We start from the raw sequence: 20814 nt of genomic DNA, 5'->3' as shown, positions 1-20814 counted from the left end.
CTAGAATAGGCAGGAAAAAAGAATGTTTTCTGAGATCTCTGCCGAACCCTGTACCCGGGTACAGCAAAACCCAAAGACACCTATTAGAAATAAACATATGACGATAACTATTTCATGAAACCTGAGTCGCGCTACTGACAGCTCCACGTATTCGGAGCAACAATACGGTGACGATCGCGTCGGTCTAGTGAGCACAACCACCCGCTCAGTGGAGGGTCTTCCCTCTGTCGTTCCCTGTAAAGCTGTATAGATAACCGTTAATTCAACTTAACTGAAATTCAAGTGCTCAAAAGTCAAATTCCAGTAAGAAACACAGTCCCGAGACGAACCCGCGAAAGCAAATCAGTAGTTTTAATTATTTCCTAGGAGGTTGAACGAGCTCGCGGCCCTTCTGTTGTTAAGATGGCAACTGGGGCCTACATACATATATCATAACGCAAATGAAATACTTAGTTGACACGTGTTCATGATTGACCTCCATGGTGAAGGAATAACATAATTAATAAAGTAATTGTAATAACATTAGACATGTAATGGGTTTATCAATTTACATTTATTTCCAAAATTTCCAGCTATATCAGGAAAAAAATACGATTAAAGACTACCTACCATAATTTAGTAGCACCGCACCTTTCTAAATCTTTTATCGTTAAGAAACGTTTAAATTTGATATATATTTATTTATCAACTTGAATCATTCGTAAAATTGTTGTGATAATGAGCTTCCGCTAGCAGGCGAATGAAATACGATCTTAATACAAACTACATAGAAATACATGCTTATATAATCTAAGGAGCTGAGCCGATAGGCATTTGTGCGCATGATTATTACCAATATTAGAAGTGGCAGAAACCTCGAGTCAAAAGAGTGAGGCCACAGCTACATGCAGACGAGGGCTATCTGCCCCAGCCCAGGTGAGTGCATGTGACGCGCGGCAGAAATGTGTATTTAAATTTTTTATGTCAACGTAACGTTAAAACTCTGATAATTTCACAATTTTAATTATAATCAACTCATAAGGGTTATACTCCTATACATATTTATAGCGTGGAAAGTCGGACGCTCTGTGAGACAATATAGGGGCGCGGAAGTGGGCGCGCCACTAAATACCCGCAATCTGACCGTGTGACGTCACATGTTATATCTAAATCTGCAGTGACCATAAGTCAGTATTTAGTTAGGAGTTAACTGGAAAGCACTACTTTGTATAATGACGTCATGTTTCGCGTTATTCTACGTACTTTACGACGCGTATTGCGGCAAAAGGGATTTCTCTCTTATTTCCGCTCTTTAAATTTAACAATGATCAAAGTCTCTCATTATTTTTCTTAGCTGCTGTTAGAAAGACGATAATTGATTGCAATATCGTGCTGCCTTTCGTATTTAGCCTTCGACCAACAATGAACCCGAGGAATGACTCGACTGATACCTAAGCGCGTGTCCATTAATCTAGATTTATATCAGCAACTCACAAACGGAAGGTCGCTATAGTCACCACGCCCCACCATGACCAGTGCCCAGGGCGTTTCATCAAGGGTATGTAGTCTGGAAGATTAATTATTCTACACGTTTGTGTTTAGGAACGCAATCTATTGCATTCACGGAATAATGTACATTCTAAACAATACGTCATAGCTTATATGTCACTGTAAAAGCTGTAAAAACCTGTAATACTGTAAAAACGGAGACCTTAGAACTATATACCAAGGTAGGTGGCAGCATTTACGTTGTAGACAGCACTTGGCTCTGCCTCTGGCATTGATGAAGCCCATGGGTGACGGTAACCACTCACCATCAGGTGGGTATGCTCGTCTGCCTACAAGGGCAATAAAAAAAAAAGATGTCTATAGGTTCCGGCAACCACTCCAGGTGTGCCGTTAGCTCGTCAACCCATCTAAACAATCAAAAAAATCAAAAATGACACTCGTGGCTTTAGACGTAGCTTAAACGATTACAATTTTCGTTATTTTTCATTTTTTTTATTTTTTTTATTGCTTGAATGGGTGGACGACCTCACAGCCCACCTAGTGTTAAGTGGTTACTGGAGCCCATAGACATCCACAACGTAAATGCGCCACCCACCTTGAGATATCAGTTCTAAGGTCTCAAGTATAGTTACAACGGATGCCCCACCCTTTATAACGAAACGCATTACTACTTCACGGCAGAAATAGGCAGGGTGGTGGTACCCACCCGCGCGGACTCACAGGAGGTCCTACCACCAGTAAAGGTCCTACTACCAGTAAGCCTTTAAGCACTGATGAAAACGATTCGAACTGACGATCAGGAAGATTTTAAAATAAGCATCATGTAGCAGTGAAGATTATTATAGCGATACTATAGACATTATTATAGAGATTATTATGGAGATTATTATAAAGATACTATAGAGAAGAAGATTGCATAACTGGTTCGTACTAGTCCACACTTTCCCGTAGAGTCATACTCACTGTACAGCGCGCACTGACATATCTGGACACTCCCGGCTTTTACGAGAACCGATTCATTCAGGTGATCGAGTTAACTGATTCTGCTACGTTTATGTTGCGTCTAATGAGCCTTCAGCAGGCGCTCGTGAACATCCGACCAAAGAAATGTTTGGTAGATATATCTATTATTTCATAATATCTTTCAAATGCAGACAAAAATTAGAAAACATGTCACTAGATTTGCTACGACCTGGTTGCTGGATCCTTATTTAGTTATATTAGTATGCTTTCGGTATATTATTGAACCACATCACTACTACATCCCACCGCAAACAGCCTATTAGAGATCTGTCAATGTCGGTATGCTTAAATAATTTGTATGTACGTGTTCCAATCTAATGGGCCGCTAGAAATATTCCATATATCTTTATTTCTATTATGAAAAACTGTGAAAAAAAACTTTATTCAGATTTTTTCTCTTCTTTGTACACATTTAATTTTTTTGGTACGTACCGGAATTTGTCAGGTTGTTCCTCATAGATACCAATAGCTTTTCGTATGTCTAGACCTATTATAACATGTAGTACATATTGATAAGTTACAATATCTATGTTTATTCAAATTACAGAAATTAATACGTAAGTTGTTACTCCATTATTGAAATTGTAATTAACGTAAAAGTGTCTATTTTAATATGTTACTATAATGGCATGTACTGCAAGAAAAATAAATTGAAAATATTCCAATAAATCAATAAACAAACAGAATAAATTAAGCAAAAAGTACAGATAAAAATCGACTAGAAGCAACGTGAAGCTTCATTTCCGGGAAGCACTAACTGCTTCGACAGTGAGGCTGAAGCTCTTCGCAGAATCTACTCCGTTTAGGACTGTTAATGTATTCAATCTAATCTACAGCTATTTGCGTCAAACTCAATAAATTATATTAATTTATAAAGTCTGGTTTTATAAGTTTAAAAACTTACAATAAAAATGGTAATCGTAACTATAATAAATGTTTGAGTGAACAAGTGAGAGCACAATGAATAAATGAGTATCCAATCACTACGTGAACTACAAGAGGATTTTATTTATTTATTATTTCTACATCTAACGTTGTTGTCGGGTTTGTTGAAGATGGTTTGTTCAAGGACCGCAATACTGTACTGGAATAATTAGTGTCAACATACTTTGGAATTCCATAAACATATTATGTAGTTGAAATAATCGTAGACGTTGTTTTTTTTTTCTTCCTAAGCTGAGAGCCTTGAGAGGCTATTTCAGCGTAACCTTAACTAGTAGGTGAGCTCACGGGGCTCAAACCTGACGATGTTGCTAACACGAGCCCTAGCAAGAGCCGTGCTTCGCAGAATTTACCACCGGATCGGAAACGCGACCCACTGAGAAGATCCGCCGAGAAACTCAATGGGCTGTGTCCGAGGGTGTAGACGTAGTGTAGCTTCAATTGTTTTTCAGTAAGAATGGGCGGGACGGTGGCGTGGTGGCGCGTGAGCTCCGTGTAAAATGTAACATGTTCTACCGTCAGTCAGTTTGAACTAACAGACGTCATTCTGGATGATTTCAAATCGAATACCGCTCGAAGCGAGCGTAATATTTTACGTGATTCCCAACTGAATGTTTTACTTGAGACTTTATAGCATTCATATGTACGTTCTCGGGCAAAAATGAATTACGAGAGCAGTAAGCTACATATGTCCGCTCTATGCGATTACGCTTGTGGATTGAGACTTTTAATACGCGTATCTGTGTTAGAAAAATACCAGAATACATCTGTTGTGCTGGCAGCGGGCAACTAATGTAGAGTCCACTGCTAATACATCTAGCAAGATGTCAAGATTAAGTCCAGGTATCGGCAAGAGGCGCAGACAATCAGCAAAGGAAGTGCTTCTTAAGGCTGTGCTTGTTCATTTTGATGTATCTTTGAGATGTTCCAGAAGTAGCTGTTCGCCTCAGATTGTAAACTGATTCAATAATGTATTGTAAATTGTATGAGTGATGTGTTGATAAATTTGGAAAAGTTTAAGGGCCTTTATGTTTTACTATTTTCTCTTGGTCGGGAAATCGCATTCCGGATCGATGATAAAGTTATGATGTTTTAAAGGCGCCTACGAAATTCTACTTGAACCAAAAACTGAAGTTTTTATTTTATTAGGATCGAGCTGCTTCGTGGCCATTAGACATGGCACTGGCAGGATACCGTTGTCCTTCGATATGACGTAGAGTGTACTTCGCTACTGTAGCGGCAGACTCAGAAAGACCAAGTTTTTGCAGCCACGCTACGGTTACAAACATAGAACTAATGATTTGTATGTAGGTATCTACAATCGTCAACAGTCCAAATACGAATCCTCAAGTTCTTCGGGCACCGGTACAAGGGAAAGTCGAGGGTAAAAGATCTCGCGGACGATCTTCAACACGGTTGACCGACCTCATAAAATCTGTGACTCACTCCAACATAAACGATTGCTCTCACTCTGCGAAATATCGTGCCACATGGCGTCGCATCGCGAGAGCATCGCATATCCGACTGATGCATGACTACGACCACTCTGTCAAGAGTTTACGAATAGAAAGAAGAAGAAGAATCTACAATCAAGAGCTCTAAATCAAACTAAGAGTTTAATTGTAGCTCGTAAACGGATCCCGCTGCTTTGACTGCTCTCGATGCTCTTCAATAACACGCGGTTCTTCGAAGGATTGAGTTTGAATATTTGTGAGGGTTATGGCATCGTGACACGGGCCGGAGGGTGGGTCAGAGTGGGCTCATTCGTCGACATGGTACCAACAAAACGGATTTAACAAAAACACTAAAATATTCATGAGAAAGACTTCTACTCGTACTGAGATTGATTTACAGAAAACAAATTAGTACCAAAAAACTAGAATAACCTAGAAATACTTGTAAAATAATTACTGGTGGTAGGCCCTCTTGTGAGTTCGCGCGGGTAGGTACCACCGCCCTGCTTATTTCTGCCTTGAAGCAGTAATGCGTTTCGGCTGAAGGGTGGGGTAGCCGTTGTAACTATACTGAGACCTTAGAACTTATATCTCAAGGTGGGTGGCGTATTTCAGTTGTAGATGTCTATGGGCTCCAGTAACCACTTAACACTAGGTGGGCTGTGAGATCGTTCACCCATCTAAGCAATAAATAAAAAAAGAAAAAAAAATGCCTTCACAGTTCCCGAGCAATGTCTCCGACACTGAATACGCATTAATATTCTATTCTTTATGTTGGGAAGTTCGAAAGCATAATATCTGCTTAGAGCTTGAAAAGCTTTGAAAGGTTTTCCTAAGTTTTGTGAATTTTGTGAGGATTAACTCATGGAATCTTCTTAGCGAGTTCTATGAAATCTGTTCTTTGATCCTACAGGTCACCTGATCGTAAGTTGTCACCTTAACTCATAGTAATGAGAAAGTACAACCAATCTATCTGGCTATTCAGTTGCGAAGGATTGAGGGCCGAGATGCCTGACATCATTACAGATTTTTCGAAACGTTTCAGATTGCGACTAAAAATAATAATTGGTAGGAACCCAGGAAACATAGTTATTATTTTAAGGTATCAAAGAATCCGCGGAAGGCGATCGTGTCCTAACTCAATGTATGGAAATACCAATAGAATACTTTGTGATAAACTATTTAATTTTTACAATATAGTTTTTAATCTGACATCATTTTCTCTATATAGAATTTATTTCCTAAACAATGTTTGTGGTCACGAAAATTAAAGTTTGAATTCATGATATCTATGCTACTAATGGAAATACTTTTCTAACGGACTATAAATAATAAAACTACCTACCAATACATATGCCAGGGCATATTCATTGGACGCTGCTAAGCCGTGTCGAGTGTTGAAGTGTGAAGGGCCCATCAAACATTAATAAAGTGATCTGAAATAGCAGTAACGCGAATGCGTGCTTTTGTCTGTTTGTCCTTCTTGGTTGGCACGGATTTATTTAAAATACGAGCTGTAGGCCTCACTGACATAGGCTATCATTATTGTCAAAAATAATATTACTTTATAATCACAAATGCTACAAGGTGAAACCGCAGGACACACTTATTGTAGATTAGATTTTCGAAAATGTTCCCGGTGAAACAGTAGCGTGGTCATGAAAGTGAACACTTACCATCGGATGCGATCAGCGAAAAGCGAACCTAACACTAAGTTCTAAAAATAAAAAAATTGATTTTCTAACGTTAACGTTAACTCAACGTTATTGTTTAATAAATAAATATCATAAGTTAAATAGCATTGTTATTGTTAATGTATGTTAGTGTTATCTGTTTTTACGGAGACGCGTGCTGTAGGAGGGAAAGGGTGCGAGCGACCGCCCCGCGTCACCGGCGAGGACTGCCGCGCGTCAGACCAGCAGCGCCCTGCCCTGCCCTGCCTACCCGAGCTCTCACACAGACTTGCTTACTTGTGTTCTGTCGAAACTCTCACTAACTGTGAAAATTAAATAACAGGTATATTTAATGGTCGTAGAACGTATTGTGAGTTTCGTGAACACGGGTACGAGCGTAAAAACAATCACTATGCCACCGAGGTAGGTGGGATAGACTCTAGACAGTGTAATTGATAATCAACCTCTTGAGCCTTCATTCACTTTACACTTCATTTTCGTCACTTCATTGTAGACTTCACACCTTCAATGGCGCTTACAATATTAAAAGTAATTTATGTCTCAACAAATAAAAGTGATTCGCGACTAAACTCACGAGTGCTCACTTTTGACAGCCGGTTCATAACATATCGGCTTTACTAATGCTTACATAGTTAGTAGTCCTCGACTAGTGTAAAGAATTTATGGCACACATCGTTTATTCCACATACATTTAATTGTGTTCCCGTGACTGTCTCCGCGTGCCGTATTCCGGCATGAACCGACAAGCCCGCCCACGAATATTTTACGTGGATATCCGCTTTCGAAGCGCGACGCTGATCAATTACACTTCGCTTCCAAAAAGGAAAACAACATAATGTAGTCGAACGAAACTCGTTTTTGTCAGATACATTATCCCAAACAATAATAATTTTCATAAAAATACACACATACACATACCGTGTGTACAGATAACAGAATAAAGAAACTCGATATATATTAATATATAAAACTACAGTGGTTTTTACGGATATTCCATTATAACTACTGAACCATCCGATTGACTTGAAACTTAGTATCCCTGTAGAAAATACATGTACTTAATGGATAGGCTAATATTTATATGAGTGTTGGACTCCCTACACCAGTTGCGGGGGCGTTAATGATGGGAATGTTTGTGGGGGTGGGAAATAATAATGTTAATTTTAAATAGCCAGCGAAGCGGACGGCTAGTTCCTTATAATGTTGGTTGAAAACCGTTACGGCTTTTAAAGTATTAGTATTAGTATTATTAAAGTAAATTTAAGAGCAATTTTCTTTGCTAGAAAGAACGTCATTTCGGATGCTCCAAATCTACTCTCGGTGCTTTGAGGCTCTGGCGGTCACCGTTTTCGTCGAAATCGGCGAATGCGATAAAGGAATTTACTTGCAACTTATCCCATAGACACCACCCACTAGGTTTCCCGCCGGATCTTCTCAGCGGGTCGTGATTCCGATCCGGTGGGAGCTTTGCCAAGCACCGCTCTAGCTGGGGCAGATATAGCACAGTCTCTCAGCTCGTCGAGCAGGTGCTGGAATAGCCCGTCGAGGTTACCGGCGAGTAGGTAGGAAAAAAGGACAGTAGAAGGACATTTTATTGTAAAGTTTTTCAAAGTTTAAGCTTTTTATTTTAAATTATTTTCTATTTCGTTCAGTAATGTGATGTTCACGTAAGCCATCACACCACCTCACATCTCATTCATTCTCTATATCTGACTACAGTTGTGTACACAGTAAATGGTTTTTATTTATTAAATTCGCACAACTGGGTAAAATCTAACCACATGAATATTCGACTTCAACGAAAAACAAATGCAATATTGAATTCTTTTGTGTTCAAGCGAGTGCCAGCGCAATGTCTGTTAATACTCGTACTAGTCAGAGAGACAAGACACATGCACACTTTAAATTCATCTCGACATCGGTGTATTCGTATCGAGAGATGAGATACGACTCTGTCGGTACTCAAATCCCCCTGACAAGTTTTTCTAATGAAATACGCGGTTAAAATATGTTCACGATTGACTTCCACGATGAAATAACATTGCAATTACTGAAAATGTCAAACGAGGTTGGCATTCTGGCGGTAGAAACCCGTCCGGAGCCACAACATGCCCGATTACGAATGTTCCAAATAATGTAGGTACCTCTAACCGTTCTCAGCCGTATTCATCTCAAGATCAAAATAAACTCAGGTAACTCCTCCTTGCATCATATTCCTCATTGCTGAGGATCGTGACCACCCTTTTGTATCACCTTTGCACGCACGATCTTGTTGTCTCTGGCGGTGTAGAGGGCGTGAAAAAAAAATCGAATCAAGAGCGGTGCGGATCTGGTCGGAGCAAAGTATTGGGCCGCGCCCCCGAGGCCTTTTCCCATCCACTTTACTGGTCACGATGAGCCTCTCGAGATTGCTACCATCCTTCCGTGCAATGTGACCGAAGTATTCAAGGACTCTGCGAAGACACTCGGATGACAGCCGCGAGGAGATTTTGAGTTCTTGCAAAATTAATACGTTAGTCCGAAACGCTGCCCATGGAATACGGAGCATCTTTCTCCAGCATTCAAAGGCATCAATGCATTTGCGGTCTTCAGATTTCAGTGAACAAGTCTCTTTTTATTTTTTTTTATTGCCTTTGTAGGCAGACGGGCATACGGCCCACCTGATGGTGAGTGGTTACCGTCGCCCATGGACTTCAGCAATGCCATATGAAAAAATCGAGAAGACTAGAGTCCGTACTAGTTTGGTTTTGGTCTTTACGGAAATGTTACCATCATTTCAAAGTCGGGTGGCATGTGTACGCGGCAAAAAAGATTTCTGAAGCGCACTATAGATGAACGTAGTGGCTTTAAGTTGTATGGTTTTTTTTTATTTATTTTTTATTTCTCCTAATATTTATAGAACGCATGTCTCAAGGTGGGTTTTTACGTGGTACCGCGGTATTTACGTGGCTGTCTATGGGCTCCGACAACCACTTAACACTTAATATGGACTGTGAGTTTTTCCGCCAAACTAAGCCATAAAAAAGTCAGGTAAATACCAAAGGAAAAAGAAAAACCCGCTGAGTGCCTTTCGCTGCTTCTATTCAGGATGAGCTGAAACTTTATTCTGTATTCAATTATGATGCGACCTGATTTATATTCATCACGGGCTGACGTCGAAGTTAAATTTAAATTTCAATTCATTTCTCTCTATTTTCTTAGGAATTAGAGCTTTTTCTTGGTTAGCTGTTTGTTTGTGTTTTATGCGTCGGCACATCATTCATACGATCGAACCGAAGTTTTGCAGTTGCCTAGCAGCTACTTGAAATACTGTACCGTATGTTCCATGGGGAGTGCTCTGAGGAATTGTTCGAGATGATCCCACCATCTCGTTTTTACCGTCGCTCCGCCCGCCACCAGAGTAGAGTTCATCCATACTAACTGGAGCCACTGCGGTCATCCACAGTGCGCTTCTAGAAGTCTTTTTTGCCACGTACTATCCGGCTATGGAATGAGCTCCCCTACACGGTGTTTCCCGAGCGCTATGACATGTCCTTCTTCAAACGAGGCTTGTGGAGAGTACTTAACGGTAGGCAGCGGCTTGGCTCTGCTCCTGGCATTGCTGAGGTCCATGGGCGACGGTAACCACTTACAATCAGGTGGGCCGTATGCTCGTCTGCCTATAAGGGCAATAAAAAAAAGAACTTATTAAAGCATCAACGAAGGAGCGCGAGCAGTGGCGGCACGTGCTGCTGTGTCACGTGTCAAAGTAAAATATTCATTTTGTCTCAGTCAGACTCAATCACTCACTTGTAAAGAGTACTCGTGATCAATGTAACGGTGATCAGTTCCATGTCGTACTATTCTAGACCAGTCATCTCGCGCTGCTATTTTTCTGATGCGTGTATTAAGCGGGCCCTTGGTCAGGATATTTATCTGGTTAGTTCAACGTATGGGAGATAATTTATGAGATCTATGACCATTGACTGCTCCGACTCATCCCTGTATAACAGCCCCCTTATGGAGGTCTTCTTGAAATAATCATATTCAAACAATAGTTTAACAATCTTATTTTTTTAGTAATACGACCTATGGCACTTTCGCCGACCTTTTTCAAATTAAGTTTGAAAAGAGCTCTCAGCGCTATACCGCAGAATTCTAAATGGCTTTCGATTTATTTCTTTAAGAAAATTTGTAAACAATAAGTACATTTCCCGTGTCGAAGCTGAATCCTGATTAATGTTTATAATGACACCGCTAGGCAAGCAGCGTGAACGTCAATAAATTCAATCCTAGACAAACGACTGCAAATCACTCAATTAAAAAGCATTTAATTGATTCCCTGTAGCTTTATCGATTTGTGAGGCCGAAGGGAATCGATACAATCGAGGCCGACCCTTTAAATAATCGATAACTTAACAACTACTCATTAATTCCGTACACGAATGTTTATAGCGAATACAAATTTAAGGACGCGACGTCTTTCTGATTGATAAATAATGCTGAAGTGATTACTGGAGCCGGTAGTGGATAGAATGTTAATGCAGACGTGGGGATGGTAGTGGACAAGTAGCATCTTATATTATTTAAAAAGCTAGAAGTTACCGATAGCACTTTTGACACTGCCGTTTCAAAATTTTGAAAATTTTATAACGTTCTTTGGTTTAATAAGCTTTGCCGATTTAGATTATATTTTTGTTAAAAAGTGATGTGTTTTTCTACGATGAAAGTGAATGATAACGTCAATCGTAAGGAAGGCTGCTGGTTTTTTAAAATATGTAACTAAATACACTTTTAAAAACAGATTTATGAATAACTAGCGACCCGCCCTCGCTTCGCTTCGGAAACATTAAAACACACATGAAACAAAAATATTAAATAAAAATTTAAAAAAAAAAGTAGCCTATGTTCATCAGGGACAATGTCGGCTTCTAATAGAAAAAGAATTTTTCAAATCGGTCCAGTAGTTTCGGAGCCTATTCGAAACAAACAAACAAACAAATCTTTCCTCTTTATAATATTAGTATAGAAAAATATGGTTATATGCAATTAAAATATTGATCGAACTGCACTGAACACCTGGTGGGCTTTAAGCTTTTTCTCGCATCTAAGTAATAAAAAATAAACGAAGAACTATAAAAATGTATTTCATATGTACGTTCTAACAGCAGTCATCCGTGATAAATAAAATTGTTGAAAGCTTATTATTTACGTAGTGTTTGTTAATTGATTTCATTTAAGTTTAAGTTTTTAGTTAAAATATCATTTTCAGAATGCCTACCTAAATATTTCAATTGTATGTATTATATTTTGCGTTGAACCATTTCAGCGTAGCAAACAACACTGGTATTGAAGACATAATTCGTAAATATTGGCCGGAAGTGGGTGCGGCGAGTCGGCAGCCACTTCCGGCCCAGTTACGCGGAACAACACCCTTCGAATGAAAAGGTTAAAGATTAATAGACTACCGTCTAATACTGGCATATACATATTAGAATCGCGAATTCACTCCACAGCAGTACCATGTGCTAGTAACTGTGAGTCGTTAATGTTCAGGGTCTAGTTCTTACTAACACTTCTGCTACTACCACCTACTTGTGAACTATAGTACAACACGGCTTTGCAATGAACTTTCTTAAATTTTTTTTTCTTATTGCTTAAATCGGTGGACGAGCTCACAGCCTACCTGGTGTTAAGTGGTTACTGGAGCCCATAGACATCTAGGACGTAAATGCGCCACCCACCTTGAGATATAAGTTCTAAGGTCTCAGTATAGTTACAACGGTTGCCCCACCCTTCAAATCGAAACGCATTACAGCTTCACGGCAGAAATAGGCGGGGTAGTGGTACCTACCCGCGCGAACTCACAAGAGGTCCTACCACCAGTAATTACGCAAATTATAATTTTGCGGGTTTCATTTTTATTACACGATGTTATGTTATTCCTTCACCGTGGAAGTCAATCGTGAACATTTGTTGAGTACGTATTTAATAAAAAAAAATGGTATGGTAACCAGCAAACATCTTGAGCAAATGACCTTCAAATGACGTTCAAATATTTTTACTATCAATAGCAGTTGACCTACGTAAATAAACTGTAGAATTATAAGACCGAAAAGGGCTAGGCGAGTTTTTGTGAGGCGCATCACTGAAATTATCGCGCGGCTTGGTCACACGCGACGGATGCGTGTGGCCTTTGCTTTATATTCATTAATTTAATTGAATCTTTTTATGGTTTAGGTAGAGGGTTGCCTATTTGATAGCCTTGACAAGCCTGGAGGGTTGTGATACTCGGACCTAATGGACACGAAAAGGTGAATACAATCACAATCTCTGAAACGTATTGGTCTAGATGGATAGACGACTTTACGGCCCGCAGGATTTTACTTCTCGGAGGCAACTGAGATGCCCTTCGCGTTTCAGCTCGTCTCACATAACGGTAAGTGGCTAAGATTTGGTTTGTGGTCGGCATCATACCAATTATGCCTCCCAAATTGTTTCAAATTAGCGCATACTGATTGCACTTTTGAAAATATCTTGACAATGCTTATGATGGTTGCGATCGATCCATATGCTGGCTTGCCATCGTTAACTATAAAAAGTTGTTACTATAAGCAGCAGTGTATTGGAATCCAATCTTTTTTCCCCTCCTACCTATTGGCTGGTAGCCAAAGAGGCTATTCCAGCTACGCCTGGACGAGTAGGTGAGCTCACGGGCTCAACCTGAGAAAAATGTCTAACACTGGCTCTAACAAGAGCAGTGCTTCGCAGAATCTCGGTGGAAGATCGAAATCCAATCTTCCATTTGGATTCCAATTGGTATCCATCTTTTATTTACTTGGTGACGACTAGTTACCGCCGAGAAAATACTGTGGAGAACAGTTTGCTCCAGTGCAGTAATTAAAATCAGAGAGAGAAAGGACTTCGTCACAAATAGATTCTACAAAACTAATTACGTAATATTAAAAATATGATTGTACCACGCGGCAGTGAGCTTCAATAATTTGATCGTTTAATAATCCCGGGGATGCGGTGGGATTTGTCGAAATGTCAGTGAATATCTAGGGCATGCCGCGCTGACATTTTTATTGTACTACGAAAGGGCATTTTTTATGATTCTTCAAAGGTACCAACACTCATTGTAGCTTCTAGATTTGAATATCAGAATAGGATTTCGCCGGTTGATCATTCGAAACTATTATGACCTCAACATAAGCTAGAGAGATAACACATTCCGAGACAGCTAATTCCATTATTGTGTCTATGAAAAAAAGGGTGCGTGTACTTATGTACGCGCGTAAGAAGTTATACTTTATTTTTATTAAATTTATTTATTTATTTTTAATTTAAATTTTAATCAATTTGAAAAAAACATCGATTAAACAACATCCTCAAATACGCATATTGGACATCCCTTTTCTTGACATCGTATAAATTCGGTAATTCTCGGTACGGTTCGGAAAGTTCACCTGCGCCTATATTCAGACTCACCAAGTTACGTCTAGTAACAACAACAAAAAACGATATTTATTTTGTTAGTTTTCTTATCTTTACAAGGTAAAATGTTTACATTTTCATCATTTTCATCACCTAATTATGCCGTGAAGCGGTAACGCGTTTCGATTTGAAGGGTGGAGCAGCCGTTGTACTGTAAAAACTGAGACCTGAGATCTCTTATCTCAAGGAAGGTGGCGGCATTTACGTTGTGGATGTCTATGATCTCCGGTAACCACGTAACGCCAGGTGGGCCGTGAATTCGTTCGACCACCTAAGTAATAAATAAAAAGACGAAACGAAAGAGAACATGTAATACAAATAAAAAAGCTAAATCTTGAAACGCCAATCAGTATGGTCCTTATTGGGGGCACCGAGCGACAACTAGTGACATCGCAACAGTGAAAATGTGAAGCCGCAATATCATTTATCAAATAATACGAAACACAAATGCAGTGAGATATCATCTCACCCTGACCGCAAGCCACGTTCAGTGTCACATATCAACCTGATGCCGTCACACACAGCAGGTACAACCACTACTGATTGTACTCGCACGTAAAGGCGTGCTGACAAACTAAATTAGACGCTGGGTTATCTTTTATTTATATGTATAAAACGCGAGTTAGAAAAAAAGGCGAATTTTGTTAGGGGTGATATGGCCTGTTTTTTATTGCTTATCGATAAACAAGGTTTTTTTAAGCTATTGCATAGCTTTTATCGCGGGCCTTGAGCGCGGCGACCGAATCATGAAATTTGGTAACGAAAAAAACCTTACACCCTTCACTCCGCCTACCATGTAGCTCGCGTTCTTGAACCTTGCGCTTGTGTAGTGTTTGTGAATAAGCGCGTGGCGTGATGTCACACTGCATGCGCATCATGAAAAGTCTGTCCATCTCTCTCTCGCGCGGTCTAGCTTATGAGTGTCAAGGGGACAGTTAAGGTTTTGCTTTTATTAATGTTTAATATAGCATGGTCTTGTTTTATTATTGTTTTAATATTAAATTATCATTGTTTAATTATAATTGCATAAGTTGATAAAAAATGCTATGCAATAGCTTAACCGCGGCAGTTCCCGAGTGCCACACGTTTCTTTATTTATTGCTTAGATGGGTGGACGAGCTCACAGCCAACCTGGTGTTAAGTGGTTACTGGAGCCCATAGACATCTACCACGTAAATGTGCCACCCACCTTGAGATATAATTTCTAAGGTCTCAATATAGTTACAACGGCTGCCCCACCCTTCAAGCCGAAACGCATTACTGCTTCACGGCAGAAATAGGCAAGGTGGTGGTACCTACCCGTGTGGACCCACAAGAAGTCCTACCACTAGTAAATGCCCTACCCGTGTGGGTTTTCTTTGCGTCAACTATAATAATAATCTAGCATTATTCATATGCAAGTTCTATGTCATTTGTGAACAATTCTAGCCAACTCCGGGATTCGAACGACAGCCGTCGCGAAACTCGAGCCTTCACTTCTCATCGTGTGCTTTAACGGTACTAACACCAATTATAAATGTACTTTATGTTAATCTGCAGTGACCCACAGCGGAGTCCTACCTGACCTGTGGATAGGGCGTTTTGTGAGCCCGCAGGTGTAGGTACCACCATATCTTTTATACATAGGAGAATCATGTTTACGGTCCCGTGGGGATCAGACTGGGTTTTAGCGAACCGTGAGCTCGTCCACCCATCTAAACAATAAAAAAAAAACTGTCATGTCTATTTCTGTTATTTCAATACAATTGGAACTTGGACCTCGTGTAGGCGATCACTACTTAACATCAGCTGGACCGTTTACAGCATTATAATCTAATTACTTAATTTAATTATGTACTTTATAAATTAACTTTATACGAATATAATCTCAAAAGTTTTACTAGTGTTTAATGTAGAAATCATCGCCGGTGATTGTATTAAATGGATTAACGTTGATAAAGGCTTTTTATTAAATTATTTGTGGAGTCACTACGTCCCAAGGCACTAATGTGGTTTACTGTTTCAATAAACCGATCGTTACGTTGCTAGAATGTGTATTTTAGTGAGTACTTTTTATTAAATTATATTCAACGTATTTTTTTATTTGTTTTGTATAGTTCTTCATTAATTACTGGTTAGATAGGCACAAAAAGAGTAGGGTGTGGTCACTTGTAATAATATTCTGAAGGATTTGAAACTTTCTTTGTTTTATATACTAACCACGTCTTGAGAGGCATTGAAAACAATTTGGTACCTACGTGAATGCATTATTTTAGAATAAAAATGATTACAATTAAAAAGATTATACCTAGTGAGCTTATATGTAGTTGAACTTAAAAAGGTAGACGAACGCTAATGCGGGTTTTCTTTGGTACTTTTTAAGAGGCTATCCCGTCACACATCATTGTTGCATAGGTATAACCGTATACTCAGCGCACGCCACGGAAGCTCTCAAAAGGAATAAATACAATTTACCTGTTTTTACAACATTTTTCAATAATGCTCTGCTCTTATTGGTCATAGAATGTGTTATACCTATAGCCTATAATTTTACTCGACAGGTGATATCCGACCTCAATATCCAATATTAAAATGTTTTTTCAATTAGAATGATTAGTTCCTGAGATTAACGCGTTCAAAGAAACAAGCTTTATAGATTTAGATCAGCTTATTTAGTTATTAACTTTTATTTTTAAGATCTTTTGATAATTTATAAAATTACAAATCGTAATCCGCTCAAACGTAGCCTTAATTACTATTTTTACTTGGACGTGGTGAACAAGTCCACGGCTCACCTGGTGATAAGTGGTAGTGTAACTTTTAAATATAACAATGTGCCGCCACTCATCTTGAGATATGATATCGAGATTTCAATTGCATTTTAAAAACGGCAAACATATTCTTCGCACGGTAGCTCCCTGATTGGAACCTTCGACACTCGCTCGTAGTAACATGTTCTAGCTGAATCAATAACTATTTTTTGTGCAAATCCAATTTCATGAATTCTAACCTCATGCTTATTTATTACATTCGTAGAACGTCCGGGATATTTGGGGTCAATGACTTGACTTCAGAATTTCAGTAACCAATATGGGATTGTATTTTACACGTTAATATAAAAGGTTAAGATTAAAGAACTTATGATACAAAATTCATAAATTGTTTCAGGAAACAACGATATCTAGGTTATAAGTCCATATTTGTAAAGCTGAAACACGTTGACGGTTTCGGATTCGTTCCTTCCTTAGTTTTGTCCCAGTTATTACAGTGTCAAACGACAATACTACAGTCAATCAAGGCGAAAGAACACCGCTGGGTTATAAATGACAACGAGATGTCAACAGCGGATCCGCGCGTCTCACTCGTAATGTTGACGCCTGACGATGACAACAACGTTACGACCTGAATTTGTGACATTTTATTTTTATTGGCGCTTTCAAATTTTATTATAGTTTTGAGAAACGACAAAGCAAAATGATAGTCTTATGAATTGTTTCGATTTGAATAAATTGAAATTATATGAAATATTATTACAAGTATAAATGTATATTTAAGGAGCAAGTAACACGTGGGAATAACTTCATTATTATCAATCTATAGACGTCCATTTCTGGACCTGGGTTCGCAATGAGCTGCTTTTTTCTTCTTAAGTTCTAAAATGTACTTTTTGGCGGAAACGCGAGGAGTGAAGTTGTGTTATTTGTTTTATTTTGTTTATTTAGTGTTTCTTTAGGTTTAAATGCGTAAAAAAGGTGGTTTAACTGTTTAGTTTCTGTGAAAGTGTACAATTGTGAGAAAATGAAACAAAGCCGCTAGGTGTAGCTTCTCGAGATCCTCCAAAAAGTTCACTGAAAAAATCTCAGTAAATGACCGCCATTTTACTGAGATTATATATTTTATCACATATTATCATTTCATTTGTGAATTTAATGCGTTTTTAATCATTTATGTTATGTCGCGATTAGTTTCATTCGTTTTTTACTATTCATAAACTGTAAATAATTAAAACGGCGAATTATAAAAATCTTATTACTTGACGCTGACTAATGCACAAACCATGCCGGAGCCAAAAAATAAAGAAGAAGAAGAAGAAGTTCTAAAAATCTGATACTCACATAAACTCGGAAACGGTTGTTGGTAGTGGCGAAAAGATCGTCGCGAGAAACTCCAGCATTTTGATAGATTACTTCCAATTGTTAAAATTGTCCGGTATATCCTGCCCGTTATGGTTTCTGCAAAGTAAAAGAAACCGTAAAGGACACCTGTAGTCTTATTATTCATATAGAGTTATCGGAACTTTATAAGTCCGTTGATTGTCAAAATGTATAATTACTTTATCTAATGTCACAATCGTTCTATAGAGCTAAAGGCTTCATTAACAGTCCGATAGACTTAAACTAACCCTATTGTAAGCACTTGACTCGACGGATTAAATGACATTGTAACTAATATCGATTATTGCTTTGAATAAGCATTTTATTATAAATAAGATCACTAACTGATAAATATAACATTTAAAATAAGATTGAAGAGTTAGTAAAATTCGTTAGAAGATTTTTATTCTAATAGTCTGTTTGTCTGTGGATCTGAAAATGCATCTATACCACCCTGAACTCAACGTAGGTAGTCGAAGTTGTAAGTACTCTGACTGTTTTCCCCCAAAGCTCCCAAATTTCTAAGCCCCTATCTTGAGTATCTACGGCTAACTGAGCAAAGATCGATAATGCGTTCAGTTTGAAGAATGTAAAATGCATTATTCCAATCCAGTTGCGATTTATTTTAAGTAGTTTCTTCTTGTTGCATCTATGGACTTGTAGCAAACTGAGGTAGGATGAAGTGGCTTATCAAACTATAGCTAAAATTTTCAATGTAAACAGTGAATTTGGTAATGAAGAGTAACGTGCCCCCAGCTTGGTGTGACGACATACGAAAAGCAGCTCTGCTACTCGACGACTCTGCATGAGTTTAGACGACAACGCAGTGCTTCATTCGGAAATGTTGTTTTTTAAATTAAACTCGAATGAAAAAAATATATTTTATATTAAAACAGAATTAGGTCTAATTCCGTATCTTATCAGTTTCACAAGTGTAAGTGGCACGTTAATGTCTACTGGTTCGAGTGTGATATCTTTAGATAGAAAAGTGATTCGTGATAAAACGATTTATTTACTTGATTTTCAAAATTATTATTATGTTTTTTTTTTATTGCTTAGATGAGTGGACGAGCTCACAGCCCACCTGGTGTTAAGTGGAAACTGGAGCCCATAGACATCTACAACGTAAATGCGCCACGCACCTTGAGATATAAGTTCTAAGGTCTCAGTACAGTTACAACGGCTGCCCCACCCTTCAAACCGAAACGCATTACTGCTTCACGGCTGAAATAGGCAGGGAGGTGGTACTTACCCGTGCGGGCTCACAAGAGGTCCTACCACCAGTAATTACGCAATTTATGATTTTTTTTTTTTAATTTTTATTTGAAGTCGCCGTGGCCTAAAGGATAAGACGTCCGGTGCATTCGTATGTAGCGATGCACCGGTGTTCGAATCCCGCAGGCAGGTACCGTTTTTTCTAATGAAATACGTACTTAACAAATGTTCACGATTGACTTCCACGGTGAAGGAATAACATCGTGTAATAAAAATCAAAATTATTATTAAGCCCCTTTTTTTTTTTAATGGTTGTTATTTGAGTGGTTACCATCGCCCGTGGACTTCAGTAATGCCAGGGCCAGAGCCAAGCCGCTGCCTACCGCCAAAAATAGAATCAATGCATTTTTATACTTAATTTCTATGGAGTATGCAATAAGAATAAATTGAAAAGTCTGCATCGCCGGGCGCTGTCTAAAGACCTGTCCGTGGCTTTAACTGTGGTCACTCGTTTCTATCTCTCAATTTCAAACATCAAGCTTTTGCACCCATATACCCGCTGACTGTTTAATAAGCCTTCGCTAATGTCTTGGTTAAGGAACGAAATATTACTTCTTGTAAGCGATAAATGGACTTAACGAGCTTTTTTTATAGTAAATATCGAAAGCACCACTTTTAGGTCTTTCTTTACCTTCCAAATGGCTGTTTAGTATACAGAAAATTAAAGTTTTTTTTTTTTATATTTTTCATTTTCTTTAATCAAAATATGCGCCGATGGTATCGATGCATCTCTGCTAGCACAGTGCCAATTTTTCAATACCCTTCTAGAAAAGTCAGGTGTTCCCGGCAACAAACTTCTTCAAAGGCATTTTGTAGTGCCTTCAAAGGCATTTTGTAGTGCCTCTCAGGTATTGCATTTTTTCTCTTCTATGAAGTTGTCCAAGCTTTGGAAAAAGTAGAAGTATGTCAGCGCAAGGTCTGGCGAGTTGGTGGATGACGCAAAACTTCCAACCCTTTTGTAGCTTAGAGACCGTTTGTTATGCCGTATGGGGTCGAGCGCTGTCGTAAGGAGCAGTGGAAACGAGCGATTAACCAAGGCTGGTCGGAGATTCGCGAACACAGTAATGCACAGTAACCAACCTACACAGAGGATAATCGATAGGGATAATCATAAAGGTCATCATGTTGATTAGACCCTGGCTCAGCACCTAGGCAATGCTCCAAACGAAAACTTACCTCAAGTTCTTAACAAAGCTTCTTACTAAATGGCACCAGCATTTTTTTATTAGTCTTAGTTGGGTGGACGAGCTTACAGCCCACCTGGTGTTAAGAGGTTACTGGAGCCCATAGACATCTACAACGTAAATGCGCCAGCCACCTTGAGATATA

General features: G+C 38.9%; 1 protein-coding gene across 1 annotated transcript in view; it reads right to left on the bottom strand.

Annotated features, from left to right (window-relative positions):
* LOC101746988 (probable phospholipid-transporting ATPase IA) overlaps positions 1–20814 on the bottom strand; it is a 77976-nt gene that overhangs the window by 54377 nt on the left and 2785 nt on the right. Inside the window, exon 2 of the mRNA XM_012691761.4 lies at positions 18172–18288. Coding sequence (XP_012547215.1) covers positions 18172–18288 — 117 coding nt within the window. The remainder of the gene's footprint in view (positions 1–18171; positions 18289–20814) is intronic.

The sequence above is a fragment of the Bombyx mori genome, chromosome 13, assembly GCF_030269925.1.
Source record: "Bombyx mori chromosome 13, ASM3026992v2".
NCBI lineage: Eukaryota > Metazoa > Arthropoda > Insecta > Lepidoptera > Bombycidae > Bombyx > Bombyx mori.
Note: the sequence above shows the minus strand (reverse complement) of the source record. Positions and strands in the feature narration are given on the sequence as shown.